The 16,489-nt window shown below is 36.1% G+C and overlaps 2 protein-coding genes across 2 annotated transcripts; one reads left to right on the forward strand and one right to left on the reverse strand.

Moving 5' to 3' along the window:
* Window positions 1-2,112: 2,112 nt before the first annotated feature.
* Window positions 2,113-2,769, reverse strand: LOC125202561 (uncharacterized). The gene has a single exon (XM_048100981.2). It carries the CDS (start codon window positions 2,691-2,693, stop codon window positions 2,262-2,264), a length of 432 nt encoding a protein of 143 aa, XP_047956938.1. The 5' UTR covers window positions 2,694-2,769; the 3' UTR covers window positions 2,113-2,261.
* Window positions 2,770-15,806: 13,037 nt separating this feature from the next.
* LOC125195576 (uncharacterized) lies at window positions 15,807-16,253 on the forward strand. Its single transcript, XM_048093715.1, has one exon. The coding sequence runs from the start codon at window positions 15,807-15,809 to the stop codon at window positions 16,251-16,253; it is 447 nt and encodes a 148-aa protein (XP_047949672.1).
* The last annotated feature ends 236 nt before the right edge of the window (window positions 16,254-16,489 follow it).

Genomic DNA, 16,489 nt, shown 5'->3' on the forward strand with positions numbered 1-16,489 from the left:
CAGTATAAGGTTTTATTACTTCATTTACATGATAACATCAGAGATTCAGGATCAAAAGCATTTTAGGCAAAGTCAAATACAGAGCAAACCTTGACATAGATCAAAAGATTCAAGCAATTCACTCCAAACCTCCAACTGGTTCATGATCAAGAACAATGATAAGCAACAAAATCAAATAACAACAAGCTCAATCTCAGTTACAACCAATTCTTATTTCAAAAACATCAAACAATGCAACAGTTAATTTTTATTCTAAAATCCTAAACTCATTCAAGGAAGATTTACCTACAACAGTTAAGTTTAATCCTACATTCTCTGATGAAACTTCATGTTCAAATACTAATGAACAGATCCTCTATCAACAAGCATCCAACAGATCATGTGTTACCTCATTGTCATAATTTATTTTTCATTTTACCGATTTAATTCTAGGTTTTACCTTCTGGATCTGTAATTTTTTTTGCAGCAACTTCATCCGGCTTCCGATTTGACTTTTTGATTGTCTCTGATTTTGCCGGCTGCTTGCGTTTATATTTCAATACTATTTTGACGAAAATAAGAATCTAGGTTAGGAATTAGATGAATTAAATTAAGTGTAAGAAGTTTTCAAAGTTTCAAAATGTATTACCTTCATCGGAAATATGGCTGGAACTCAACTGGCGTCCAGAATTTTCCGTAGAAGTTTTGCGTGTATCGACCATTTTGCTACTTAATCTAGCGATTAAATGTTGAACTTGTAGTCGATTTCAGTTGTATTCTTCCGGCGACGATCGATGGAAGATGAAGATATGAAGATGAACTAAGTTTTGAGAGAAGTTTTGAGAGGAGAGAAGTTAGAGAAGATTTTAGGAGAGTTTTTCCGGCGAAAAACGCGTGAGGGAGGAAGAGTAAATTTTTTAATTTTTACCCTAATTATGAAATTACAAAAATACCCCGCATTGAAGTAAATTGAATGTATAATGAAGTGCGAAAATTAACCTTGGATTATCTAATCTAATCCATCAAATTCAAGATCATGTGGTCAAAATTCGGTCTCTAGTTCAGTTTGTAAGAGTGAAGTTATGGTTAATAGGACTCTATAGATTATCGTAATATATATGTGACAGGACATAAACCCACCAACCGCCTTCACACAATACACAATTAGAATACACACTTGCACATCGAATTAATAAGCACCACATCCTTACTTGATTAAAAGCACTTCGAAATAAATAAGGTAAACCTCCTTATTTGACTACTTATTACATGCTCTATTCCAAAATATTCCAAAATAGTTTTATTTTTATATAAACGTTTCTTACCACAAGCGTCATCCTCTATTCCAAAACACTCCGATTTTTTTTTTATTTCATATTAATAAGATCATCACATGTCAGCGAAAGATTTTGTTTCTGAATATATTCATAAAAATTCTCGAGAATCATATGATTATATAAATACAAAATAATACGAAGTACATGTTTTCTTTGACCATGTATAAAAATTCATATTCTGACTTTTATCCGTATAGTTGACATCAGTTCTAGTTTCCCTTGAACGAATAATGGATCCGACTTTAAAAATAATGGTTTGAAAAGAATGAGTAGTAAAATGAAATAAAGCAATTCCATTAGAGGATAAGGCTCCATTTCTAGCACTAACATCATACAATCCAACTGACTTTATCAAATAGGATAAATATTTTTATTGTTATTATGCCCCACAACAAGATTAAATCACTATATGGCGCATTAATCATGAAACAGGGAAGAATCCAAGCTACAAGAAAAATCAATATTGCTACCATAATATATCGGCATGTAAACATTCCTTACAAAAAAAATAGATAAATTTGTCACAGCCATATATAATTAACTATACATGTAATTGAAGAAGAATATAGTCAAATGAAGATTCTATATATTGTACAAACTTTAAACTATAATTTGTACCGTTAGATTTCAAGATACGATGTCAACAGATGACAAATAACGTCAACAAAAAATATCAGCATGAAATGTCATCATTGTCAGCTAAATAACATTGTGTTGACATTTTTTGTTGGCGTTATTTGTCATCTGCTGACATCAAATCTTGAAATCTAACAATCCAGATCATAACTTAAGTTCGTAAAAAAAGAAGCAATTATAGATTACACTACCCTGTAATAGAAAATGTCTCATCAATACATAGCATTAAATGGATACACAGTGATGATGTTTAAAACAAAAGATCAGTTGCAAAACAATATTTGAAGTAGAAGAATCGGATTAATAAATTCACACCATTCGACTTCTTGAAGGTGCATAACTTTTGCTCCTCAGCGTAGGGCCGTGGCTGTCAAATTCATAAGGCTTATCTTCGTCAATCCTGCCGATGGTAACCGTCCGGCTGCGAGCAACGGCTGGCACGCGGCCTGCGCCCGTTGGCGACGAGCTGGTTCCGCGGAGGAGGTCCGCCTTTGCCTTGGCGCGAGTGGAAGCGATCCTCGTAAGCTCCCGAAAATCGTCGTCTCTGGAACTGTAATCTGAGTTGGCGCTGAAGCTTCTCGGGAGGCTTTGGAAGTGGAGGTTGGGGACGCCGACGGCGGCGTGGCCGGCGCAGTTGGTCATGCTCCGGATGTAGAAATCTCGGGCACGGGCCAGGATTTTGGCGGGCCCTTTCATGTATCGCACGAATTTGCTCTCTTTTCGATTACTTTTAGTGCTCATTTCTGGTTTCTAGCTTTTGATCGACGCGGATAGAGGTTCATCGTTTTTTAAATAGGAGTGGATTCTTATGTTTGAATAAAGAAGAGAAAATGACTTGAAATGTTATTAAGAATTAATTATTATGGTTAGATAGATACCCAAATAGTATTATATATAGAGAGGAAGTAATCAAATACGAGTGAATTCTTTAGGTTGGTCACTATGAATTAGTGAGTTACGCTCTTATGGTGAGCCCTATAAATTGATTGGGAATCACATTTGCATGACTTTTCCCTCTTTGTTTTATGTACTCCATATTTTATTTCTTTTTAACAATGTTTTAAAAACCGGATCGGTCGGCAAACCGGCGAAGCTATTGGTTCATGATTTAACCGATCCAACCGGTTCAATCACTGGTTGAACCGTTTTACTGTTGCAAATACACATAATTAAGTATACAATATACAAAATATATTAAATTTACATATAATCAATAATATATCAAAAATATTAACCTTATATTTTAGTTGTAATATAAATATTAAAATTTAGTAGTAAATGACTAAGTTTCATAAATATTTTTGTTGTTAAATAAAATTAAATATATGATTCATTACTTATTGTAGATAAAAAATTTAATATTTTATATATAAATAGATATAATTCATTGTAACTAAAAAAGTGTATTAAACGAAATAATATTATATTAAGTAATTAAACATGAATAATTAGTTATTTTATGTAAAAATATTAATATCAATGGTTAGTGTATATATATTAAATATATAGTACAAGAAAAATATTAATATTAAGTAATACTAATAAATTATATTTACATATAAAACATATTAAATTTATGTGTAATTACAAACTCATAAGTATATTGTAAAAATCTAGTGATTATTAAAGCATAATTAAAATATATATTATAATTAACAATTTTTAAAAAAAATATAAAATTAAAATGATTATTATTTTATGTGGATAAAAATTTCATTTTTAGTGTATAAGAATAATTAATGTTCTTATTATTTCAAAATGGTCATTTGGTGGAGTGGTAAAAGTGTTGGTATATAGAGAAGAGGTTATGGGTTCAAGTCTTGCCAACAACAGATTTTAAAAAATTATTATGTAAAGTAAAAATCGATTTTTGGTTCACGGTTTGACCAGCTGGTTTCGCCGGTCAGCTACGGTTTAGCTTGTTAGCGGTTTCTAGGGGTGAACTGGATCGGACTGCCTACTGGTTCGCGGTTGAACCGGTCGAACCGGCCGGTCCGGTCGATTTTTAAAACATTGTTTTTTATGGACTTATTGTTTGTAAGTTTGTTAGTGCAGGGAGTATTTCAAAGTAAAGTGAATAAAGGTATGAAGTTAAAATTTGGGATTTAAATATATACTCCCTCAGTCCCAGCCTAAGTGAGACGTTTTCTATTTTGGTACGTCCCAACCTAAGTGAGACATTTACTTTTTTTTGGCAACAATCAACTCGCTCCTCTCTCCTACTTTATCCCCTCTCTTACTTTATTCTCTCTTTTCTTTCTTACTTTATCTTGTCTCTTACTTTATTCTCTCTTTCTATGTCTTATTTTATCCTCTCTCTAACTTTTTTGCATCTTTCTCTTTCTTACTTTACTTTCTCTCTTACTTTACTATTAATAATGTAATTCACTAAACACCACTACCTAAATTCTTGTGTCAAAATAGAAACGTCTCGCTTAAGCCGGGACGGAGGGAGTACCTGGTAGAAAGTTTAAATTTGGGATTAAAATATAAACCTGCCTTTTAAAGTCCAATCTTTCTCCCCGCCATGAGTCTTCACCAATTTAAATCCTATCTGATCCAAACTTTCTCCACATCCAAAAAAAAGGGTATTTTGGGTTAATAATTCATATCTTCCATTCTCCATTTTACTCTATCTTCCATTGCATCTTTTTTCTCTATTTTATTTTACTCCAGTATCGCCAGACGGAGAATCCTTGGGATCCACACAAGAGGGGATTGAAGATGGTCTTTATCTCATCCTGCAAAAGATTCGTGCACCGTGGTATTTGTATTTAGATTTTTTTATCAAGCCATGTGTGGCTAATTTTCTTGATTACTCCTAATTTGTAGTAAGAATTAGTTTGAACTATATTTATTCGGACGATAACATTCATATTTCTATCATGTTAATTCTTATCTATTGTTCTTGTTTTTATCTATATGATTTAGCACGCGGATTTAAAATACTGGGATAGTGGCCTTAATTCTAGTCTCTTAAACTCAGATAAGGAGCAGACATAGTTAAGATAGTTAGGATAAAACTATTCAATAGACTAACGAGAAGAGACTTTGAGATGTGTTCAGCTTATGTTAGTTGTATAGTTCCCCTACAAGTGTTCAACGGCGCTTTCCTTGATGTTAGATTGTTAGAGTTTAGTATACTGCAAAAAGCATCTTTCGAATGTGTGCATATGCAATAAACTCTTTACTCATTTTTTACCATATTTATGAATGAATATTTTGTTACAATCTGTTTGCTTATGTATTTGTGAATTATGTTTTATATTCAAATAAATAGGATAGACAAAATGATTCTAAAGCTTCTGCATAGTAGACAATTGTGAGTGGCTTTCACGGTAGATAACTTGTCGGTTCTTAACGAAGGAAATTGTTTCAGAACCTAGATAGACATTGACCGTCTATAGTGAAAGGTCGCGACGTCAGTCCAAATATTTCCTTACCTTAGGAAATGATGACGTCAGGGTATAGCACTAAATGGATCTAATAGTGAGATAAGTCTTTCGTGCTATTTACTGAAAGACAAGATCCTAGTTGATTTATCATTTCTTAACAATTGTTGATATAACATTGAGCATACAAAATATTTGAGAACTACTTTGACTTATCAAATACTCAAGAATCCTGGTGGTAATAGTTTTACTACAGTGTCACGTGTGCCGGGACAGTACAGTTTGATAATTTCCCAAGAGGTGTTTAGAAGAGGTTTTATTATTCAGAACCTAGCTAGTATGAAATTTAATCCATGCATAATAAATAAGAATGTCTAAACAAGACAACTCTTGGAAAAAGAAATTAATTAATATAAGTAGGTAGCAGACATCAAATATTAATTAATGGATATTTCTATCTTCAACACAAAAAATGATACTCCCTCCGTAGTAGATGTCACACTTGGGAGATGGCACAAGATTTTAGAATATGTTATTTTGTGTGTTAAGTAGTGAGAGAAAATATAATTTTATAATTGATGTGAGAGGAAACTTTTTCCAAAAGAGGAAATGTGACATCTTTTGTGAGACAAACTAAAAAAGAAAGTGTGACATCTACTATGGGACGGAGGGAGTATAATTAAAGAAGAAGTCCCAAATTACTCATAATTTTGGTTTGGACTGGAAGTCAGTATTGTGTATTTTAGTGGATGATAATAATATTTAAGCTTGAGCTTAAATTAAACTAATTTTTAATTTAATTGGTAAGCTAAATTACGGCTCAAGTCCAATCCTCCATAAATCCCTGATCTGGCCTAAAATACAACTCAATGTAGAAGGGGACAAGCCAAGAAGACATAAAATATAGAATGCACAAAATTCACGCATGTTCCAATAATGTGGTTTTGAACTCTCACACACACTAAGAATTTCGAAAATTAGGGTTTTCAATCTTAGACTAACTCTCAATATATTAATTGAATTGAATTGGAAGGAATTGAAATCAAATATCACAAATCCCATGTTTGGTATAACGAAGTAATTAATATGGAATTGAATTTGAAGATAACGTGGACACATACATATCACATTGCATACAGTCCTAATACACACACTACACATAATACATATCACACACACACACACAATACATACATTGCAGTTTGATGCTTGTATGTGAGTGTGCAGTGTCCGTATATAGTGTAAGTGAGTGTGCAATCTGTATTATGTGCACGCTATATGCGTGTGTGCATTGTGTGCGTGTGTGTTCATGACTCAACTTATATTAACAAAGCTCGCAAGTGTACGGGGTAGTGCAGCAATTAGTAAGCAAGAGTATCGTATCCCACAGAGACAAATTTATACCAACTTAAGTACCACGAACAAATATTGACTATTATCTAGACAATCAAAAAGGTTTTGGTTTGTTTTATCAACTAATAAAATCATATAATAAGCAAGTAAACAAGATGTGAAAAGATAATATGGAGAAAATGTTGAACTCAAGGATCCGATGCACAATTACAAACTCTTATCAAATCTATTTGCCTTACCTCTTGTGTCCCTAGAGTTATCAAGTCGATCAAAATCATAGATTAAACCCTCTCCCGATGTGAGAAACATTGGGTGCTAGGATTGAAGTCCCCTTGTAACCCTTAACCTCTAACTTTCAAAAGCAAGAAAGATCAAAGACCACACTCAAAACCTCAGCTCTCTCGAGTTCTATTGAATTAAGGTGCGAATTCTTCTTATTTCCAGATTAATTATTTCATCTCCCGATTAATCTAATTAATCATACATAATCAAGTGGTGATCAAGCAACTGAAAGGAATAAACCCAAGAATAATCAAACAACTACAAGAGCAAGGTAAGAACAAATCGATTAAATAAAAACTATAAAGTGCATCATCACCAAGAATTCTACAAGAAGGGTTTAGCTACTCATATTCATGGAGAAAACCAAGTTTAACACAAAGTATTCAAAGAAATACATGACTAAAAGATACTAAGTATTCCTGCGAGATGAATCTATGAAGTGAAGCTTCAATCTTCCGATCTAGACTGTTCAATCTTCAATTTTCTCTCTCAAAGATGTTCTTGGAGGTGTGTGAAGTGTGGTAGGCAATCAAGTATAGAATGATAAAATCTAGATCCTCTTTCTCTTCTTATTTTTCCATTTTTGCGGAACTCGGGTCAGAACACGTGTGTAAATGCCATAAACACGCCCAGTCCGGCAAAATGCCTCTGGACTTCCACTTCATTAAATTTAGCGCCCGTGTGTAAATAGCACTCAACCGGGTGGGAGCTCATGGTGATCACATTTCATCTGTTTTTGACCATTTTCTCTACATAACTCAACAAACACATCAAACTCCAAAATAACAAATAATTGGCTGGAAGTACCTAAATCAAACAATAAAACTCAATGATATTCACATCAGCAGACCAATTAAACCGATAAAAATATGAGTTTGTCAGTCCATCGTGTATAATGTGTGCAATGTGTGTTTGTATGTGTTTGTATTGTGTATATGAGTGGGCGCGTACAATGTATGTATTATGTTAAGTGTGTATATTTTGTATATATTATGTGCAGTGTGTGTACTTTATGTATGTGTGTGTGTTGTGTGTGCACTAAGGATATGAGCAATTGAGTTATCGAATTTATAACTTATTTTCTACTTTCGATTTCGAATTGTAATTTAGTTCCAAATCCTAATAATTTTGTGATACTGTTCCGTGCCCTTTTTGCACGCTCTCTTCTCCCTCTTTAAAGCTGGTTGCTGTCGCCGTGAACTACTCAAGTTGGGCAATCAACCTGATCAGGTTAGCCAATTTCTGCTTGTTTACCTGCGGAACGCAGGTTAGTGGATCCGGTAAAAAGCTCAGGCTGATCAAGCTGAGTGACTCCGACATGAGTGAGGAGAAAGAAAGAGGTGACAAGGGGTGATCGAATAAAAAACCTTAACCCACTAATACTATTTGATTAGTATAGGGAAGTAAGGATCGATCACACAGAGAATGAGGCGGTTCATATTGTTCGTGTGATACGCTTGGGGCTTAGCTGCTGCCACGCTTTACTTTGGAGGTGGGTTAAGTATCTACTGGTGCGGAAAAGAAAAGAACTAACTAAGCTGGACAACTAAGCTACCTAATTGATCAACTCAGAAAACATTACTATAAAAATGAAAATAGCATAAACAGGTTTGTCAGACCCTTGCAAAACAGTACGTAAAGCAAATTAACTTTAACAGAAATCGTCTTCCTCAACAGATAAGCGAAAAGAAACAGAGCAACAATAGATCTAAAAAGCTTAGGAAGACGAAACAAAGCAAAAACACAAAAAACATAAAATTACTTCTACGATCTATGCTACAAGAACTACGGCTAAAGCATGCAGAAACGAAAAGAAAGCACGTAGATCTAAAAGGAAAACAAGGACTAAAACAGAAAACAGCAGATCTAAGCTAAGACTCAAAATAAAACATGAAACAAAAAGCACATCTATAGTGGGGTTTGGTGCCCCTTGCACGGCGGAAGACTTGCACAAAACAAATAAATCAAATACGGATCTATTTGACCGATTATGCGATTTATCAATTTACATGTTAAACAGATAATTGCATGCTAGAACGCAAATAATTCATGCTTAGAAAAATATAAATCCTAAACATGATTTCTACGGTTTAGAGTTACCTATTTAGATTCTCCAAAGAATCGACGATTGCTCGCGCCTTCTCCACGATGATCTTCAATACTAGACCATGGATCTTCTGACTGGTTCCCGAACTGTGTCTCGATATCAGGGTGGGCCGATCTTATCAAAATACTAGGACTCGAATAAAGAAGACAGAAAATTCCTCACGGAGGAGAAAATCAAAGAAAATTCGTCCTCCTTGTATAGAAAGGAACGAAAATTACACAATGAATTAATGAATAATTCTGTCTCATTCATTCTCCTATTTATATTAAGTTTATATTGGGCCCAGATAGGGATCTATGGAAGGTTTTGGATATGGGCTCCTCCAATTAGCTTTTTACTAATTAAATTGAACCTCAATTTAATATAAGCTTTTAATTGGAATATTACGAGCAGCCACTACAGAAGTAATATTGCACTCCCCATCCAAATACGAACTTATAAGTAATCCGGGTTTTCGTTATTTATATTATTTATTTCTCGCGCTTAAGATATAAACGTCTATTAATTAATTAATGTCTGCTATGGACTTAATTAATTAACATCTTATTAATTCCAAGAGTGGACTCAGCAAGAAACATTTATTTATTATTCATAGAGTGATAAAACTCCAATTGGCAACTTTTCTGAATAATAAAACCTTGTTCGAGCTCCTCTTGAGGACATTATCAAACTAGACTCACCTCGTGCACGATTCAACATAATAGCAATCCTAGCACCGCTAGATATTAATCACCACTACCCAATATATCAGGATTACTGAGTTGCGAAAAACCCGCACCATTTGATAAGTCAAAGTAGTGCATAATCAATACCGTATGCTCAATGCTAACGTATGTAGATTAAGAAATACTCCCTCCGTCCCAAGGTATTAGACCAACTTTCCTTTTTGGGATGTCCCAACATATTAGACTCATTTCCTTTTTTTGCAAAAAGCATCTATCTTATTTTATTCTCCACCTACTTTTTTCTCTCTTATCTCTCCTACTTTTTCCCTCTCTCATACTTTACTCTCTCCACTTTAACTATTTAAATATCAATTCCTTAAATCATGTGCCCAAAAGAAGTGAGTCTAATACTCCGGGACGGAGGGAGTAGTATTTTATCAAGACCTAGTCTTTCAGTAGATAGTATAAAGACACGTCTTGTTGTTAGATCCATTCAGTGCTATACCACACCAACGTCATCTTATTTCAGAAAGGCTTAGAAATAATCGGACTGACATTGCAACCTTTCAAGATAGATATTCTAAGCCTATCTGGGTTGTAAAATTCTTCTTTTTCTTTTGCAAAGCATTGCATAGAACTGACCGTCTTACCTTAAAGTGGACGTCGTCCACTACCGGTTTACTAAGCAAAAGACTTAGACTTTGTTTGCTTCTCATACATTTAAATGTTTATAAAACATCTTATAAATGCACAAGCAAACACAATGTAATAATATATTGATTCTATTCGTGCGAAACTGCTCGAATAATACTGAATCAGGTTAAAAGTGGATTATAGAGTTTTACGTATACAAGCAAGATTCTATTCGAGCGAAACTTGCTTGAAACATGCTTTTTAGTATACCAAACCTAACAATCTAACATTAAAAACATAAAACAAGCATGAAACAAAGGAACGAAAACAGAAACTTCAAAATAAACTAAACAAAGCAGGAACAAGAGTCAATACATCAAAATAAAACAGAGTTAAGCTAAGAAAGCATGAAATTGTTCATCACCCCTTCTCGGAGTGGAATTACAAAACATAACTAGAAATTGTACGCGGAAAGCAAGGTAAAGAGCTAACTACCAGCTACTCTAGACGGAACCAAGTGTGTGCAGAGATTTGAAAGCTTAGAACGGAAGAAAACCTTGATTTCAGCTCTGGAAGAGAGCTAGAAATCCTACCTACGCTAAATAGAACCCCCCCTAAACTACTCAACAATAAATGAAATGTGGGGGAACTCCCTTCTCTTAGTGTGCAAGGCTCCTTTATATAGCGTACACCTCTGATCCCTAGGGTACCACCCACCTGAAATGACGGTTTTACCCTTCGCACAATAGAGTGGAGTTCGTAATCTTCTTTTCCAGCGCAAGGTTGGTTGGCTCCGGTTGGAATGTGACTTGATCAGTTCGAAAGCCGCCTCTTTTCTCTTCTTTTCCGAACTTTTTGCTTTCGCCCTCTGGAATGATGTGATCTTCTGTAACGCCCCACTTTTTCGAACCCTAATTTTCGAGACATAAAATTTTTGCATTAAATGCCTTTAGTGCTATTAAGTATGTGGAATAATTGAAGAGTGAATTAATTGCGTGATTTCTTTGTGACCTAATTGCGTTTTGGAGTTGAGATTTATTTGAATAGTCAAATATATGACGTGGCTGTTGAAAAGTAAAAAATGTGGAAAATATGACGTGGCCATTGAAAGGTCAATGTGTTGAGAAAATGAGGTGGAAGTGAAAATGGTTGATTTTGCGAAATGATTGTGAATATTCGATGCGGGGTGGAATATGTGGTGGTGAATTATTTTCCCAAGGGATGAGTGAGATTAAATAGGATTTTCATAAATATCCTACACTTTTATTTGGAATTTTCAACCCCTATAATTATTGGAGAAGGAATCCTATTTTTCTTGGATTTAATTATTTGCTTGGGATAATTATCCGAATTAAATCCAAAGTCCAATTATTCTTTAATTCCACCATGGAATTTTCGAAACCCACCCTACAACATAGAGATTTTCGAAAATCTCATATTTTAGGGAAGAAGGAATTATTTATTATATTATTTGATCCCTTATTTATTCTCTTCCATGAATAAATATAAACAATCTAGCATATCTTACCATATCTAAGAAGATCTTGTCATATCCTATTTAAATTAGGATTTGAATTTAAATTCCTTGTGGGAGAGGTATAAAAACCGCCACTTCCTATATCATTTGGGAGGATTTATTATTTTTTTATTCTGCTCCGTGATATTTTATTCTACTCCGTAAAATATCCAAATAAAATCATAGGCTAATTAAATAGCCTAGAATTCAAAAATCCCCTTATTTCTCACCAGATTTACGCTAATCCCTCCCCAAATCTTTTCAAATATTTAATTTATTTAATTAAAGATATTATATCTTGCACTCTATAAATAAGAGACAAATCTAACCCTAGAAATCAGAAAAAATCGCCCCCCTCTCTCTTGAAAATCACGCCTCCCACTTCTCCACTTCTTCTTCTTCAACTTGTTTTCTACTCTATTCAAGATCTCTTCATTCTTTACCAAGAATTGAAGTTGAAATTCAAGAAATTGTTGAAGAATCAAGGCTATTACTTTGTTCTACCATTCGTTCCATCAAGAAAAGGTATTTCTATATCAATCCTTTTCTCATCTAACCGATTAATCGGTGTTCTTTAGATCGAGTGAAAGGGGAAACCAATTGATGAATGGGATGCATATGTGTGTGTGTGTGGTTCGTGCGTGTGTGTTGTGTGTATGCGTGTGATGTGTGTTGTGAAACACTCATGCGTGACACGTTCTGATGATAGATCTGGAGTTGTGTGCGAATAAAAGTGATATGATAATTAGATATTGATTTTGAACGGTGATATTAAAACGAATTAATGGGGAAAGGGAAACGTGGAAACATGCATGATTATTGAATCAATGTTTGAAACTGATTTGTGATACACATAAATTTAAAGGTGATAATTTGCGCTCTCAGCGTGATAACAAGGAGAAGAGAATACTTGCGAGCTAAACCGACGAGGTGGGCTTTCTTTTAAAATAAGGACATCGTCCTAAATCTTTAATGATGAGAATGAGATCTGTGTTATCATGCTATGATTTGTTTTGTCGTGCCTATCCCTTGTGGCTATGCCACTATTGATTTAATCGAATTCGGATCTTACGAGCCGCAAACTCTACTTGGATTAGTGTACACCAATGTTAGACTGAGTGCTGCGTACGGGTCGGCCGGTCTAGTGACCTGGATTGCGGCTGTATTCCTTGTCATGTAGAATGAGGATATGGTAAACGTCGATGTGAAAAATGGTTGCGCGACCGTAATTTTGGATAAATGATATATATATTGTGGTGCCTCGGGCCTTTCTAAAGATAAAACCCCGGTGGACACTTGAAAATGACATGATAACTATATTTGTGATAAAACTGTTTTCGGCATAAGTCCACTGAGTATGTTTTTAGTACTCAGCCCTGCATGTGTTTTCCTTATGTGCAGGTTGAGCAGTGACGAGTGGTTGGCGGTGTTGAGCAGAATAATTGAATAATATGATCTTTTGAAACTCGAGTGTAGTTGTGTCTTCATACATAGCTTCACCCTTCTCTTGGTTGCTTCCGCTGAAAACACGAAACTTACTATCGTTCATTTGAGATTGAACTACTTCGTTTGTTAGATTATTGAGACATGATATTTTTTTGGATTATCATAAGGACCTTGCTATTTTGAATATTAATTGTGATATCCCTTTCTTCTTGAACTCATTGCTAAGCCGTTACTCTTATTATTTAATTTGTTTATTAAATACCTTGGGAAAATTCCTTTAAATGAAACCTTAGCCTATGATCTTTGTTGAATTTAAGTTCGCCTAGTTAACGATCGCATCATTTATTATACCCTAGAAGGGCGGGTCGTTACAGTTGGTATCAAAGCCTCAGTTCTTTTCGCTCTGGACCCAAGAGTCTTATTGAATTTAAGTCTAAGAATGTGTAAATTGATTAAGTGATAATCATCGAAGGCTCAACACCACGACTCGTCTCCGCTCAACCACGAAGAAAGAGGTAACAAGTATCTCTTGAATATTGATATGAAATATGAAATGTTGGAAATTGCAATGAATGGAAATTGTTGTGACATTTTGAGATTTTCTTGGAGTATGAAATGAAGAATATACATGAATGTGAAATTGCTATCTTCGACTATGCCAAATGATGAATGCTGTTATGCAAGTGAAAATGTGCTAAGACCTCTATGAGTTTAATGAATGAGATTCTATATGATTGTGATTTGCTTGATTGTATGATGAACGACATCTATGAGAATGAACATGAGCATGCTGCTAGACATAGTTGTAAATTGTGTTGTAAATGAAAATTCTGTGACGATATCGAACTTGGAGGCATCAAACGCCGAATGCGAGGCGAGCAACTTATGAGAACGAATTGCGAATCATCGAAATGTGAAAATATACAAACCTTTTGCCACAGAAAAGAAATTCCGTTTATTCTTGATATGATACTACCTTCACACCTCCATCGTTCGACACATATATATATCCATCATACTCTCGGCATTATTTTGAAACCTCATACACTATTGATTTTCCGATCCTTGTACTGATGCTGAGATTGTCCTTTTTGTAGATGCTTAACCGGTACTATGCACCAATGCGAGACCGTTACGAAAAGAATAAGGTTTTCCCTGTTGAAACCTACCAAGAATTTGAATGGGATGGAAAGTCTTTTCTCCTGACCTACGTCACCGAATTCTACGACCGCTGGATGGACGCATACGCGTATGGTGGAGCTACCCATCACGCGGGGATCTTGAGATTGATCCACGGCCTGCCTTCTCCTTGGAGTGAATGGACTGCCCAAGCTGCGTTACCATTTACGTGGTTCAGTCCGCCGGAGTACACGCCCCTAGGCAATATGATTGGCTTGCTAGGAGTGCTACTCCCAGCCATGGTAGTTGCGAGGGATGGACCGCCGCTTAGTCCCCCACCCCTCAAGTATCCGCCGAGTCAGGCCCGTCGATGGAGATATCACCGTGACAAGGAGTCGCATGTTGATCGTGTCCCTACTAGGCCACGGCTTAAGACTAATGCGGCCAACCCTTTGATCATCCATGGGAATGTGGAAGATATGCGTGCGATAACCCCTCCACACGTTGGAGAAATGGACGAGGATGAGGAACCTTACGGCGAAGGGCATGAGTTGGGCATGGAAAATGTCGATGAGGACGAGGACCCCGAAGAGGACATGAACGAAATCAACTAGGATAATAGTCGTGGAATACTTGTTTTGCTTCCCCCATGTTTTTGGATTGATTTGCTTGATTTTCTACCATTTACCTTTTATTTTTGCTACTCTTTTACCGATTGCTTTGATACTAAGACCTCTTTAGAGGCAACGTTTTGATTAATATGCCATGGGGAGATTTTTCCACTTTTACTATCTTATGATGCCATGGATTTTCATATTGTCTTTCCATACCATTGTGAAATTTTCTATCGCTACTTCATCATACAATCGCATGATGCTATCCTATCGCACAACTGCTTTCCAAATGCCTTATTGCGCCTTATACTTCGCTACTTTGTAGTACAGTTGTCTTCGTGACATCTTCGTACAAGTCCCTTTGAGCTAAATGAGCACTAGTCTTTTTTGCTACCCTATGATGCATTTAATCCTCGATAAGATAACTTTTGACGCTGCTCCTTTTATTATCCACCTTTGATATATTGTGATGCGAGAACGTTCCGCCATTGAATTTTGATACGATTGACCCATGAACCTTGTTGACCAACTATACCACATGACTATTGCTAGATCTTGTCAATAACTTGTGTAATACCAAATCAGAATGCCGCCAAGACGTCACCGAGAACAAACTCCTCAAACGGAGGATGAGGACAACGTGTCACAACCCATTCCGCCGCCTCCACCTCCACCGCCTCCCGTCATTCGGGAAATCGTGAAGCTATTCTTAGAGTAGAAACCACCTATGTTTGACGGACTGGGAGAGCCGACCAAGGCCGAATCTGGGATTCGTGCAATAGATCGTATCTTCGCAATTTTGGGATGCAATGATCAAAAACGAATGCGTTGTGTGACCCATCAACTAACCAAGGCAGCTGACTTTTGGTGGGATACTAGAACAAAGACCATGACACGAGACCAAGTAGAAGCAATGACATGGGAAGGTTTCAAGACTGAAATATACAACAAGTATGTGCCGAAGAGCTACCGGAAAGCAAAGGCATCCGAGTTCCACAATCTGACTCAAGGACGCATGACCGTGACCGATTACGATCGAGCGCTCAATAGCATGACCCGGTACGCCCCTGATCAAGTCGATACTGACGAGAAGCTGTCTGACATGTTCCGTGAGGGACTAATGTCCCGAGATAAAGATGTCGTTGGCCAGTCGAGGGAGACTCTCCTACGCTGAAGCATTGGCACTCGCACTGGATATTGAGGCAGCAATGCTTAAGGAGAAAGCTAAAGAGTGTTTCACATCGCCTTTGCCCCCATCACACCACTCCCGAGAGAAAAGTAAGTGGAATGATTCTAGGACTTCCTACGACGGAAAACGGCACCAGTCGAATCAGCATTGATCCCAGCACGGAGGAGGGCAACATACGTCTAGCCAGAGAGGAGACTACCGACCCAGGGCACCGCAGTGCA

Source organism: Salvia hispanica, chromosome 2, assembly GCF_029641045.1.
Source record: "Salvia hispanica isolate PSC_SH4W2 chromosome 2, Shi_PSC_v1, whole genome shotgun sequence".
NCBI lineage: Eukaryota > Viridiplantae > Streptophyta > Magnoliopsida > Lamiales > Lamiaceae > Salvia > Salvia hispanica.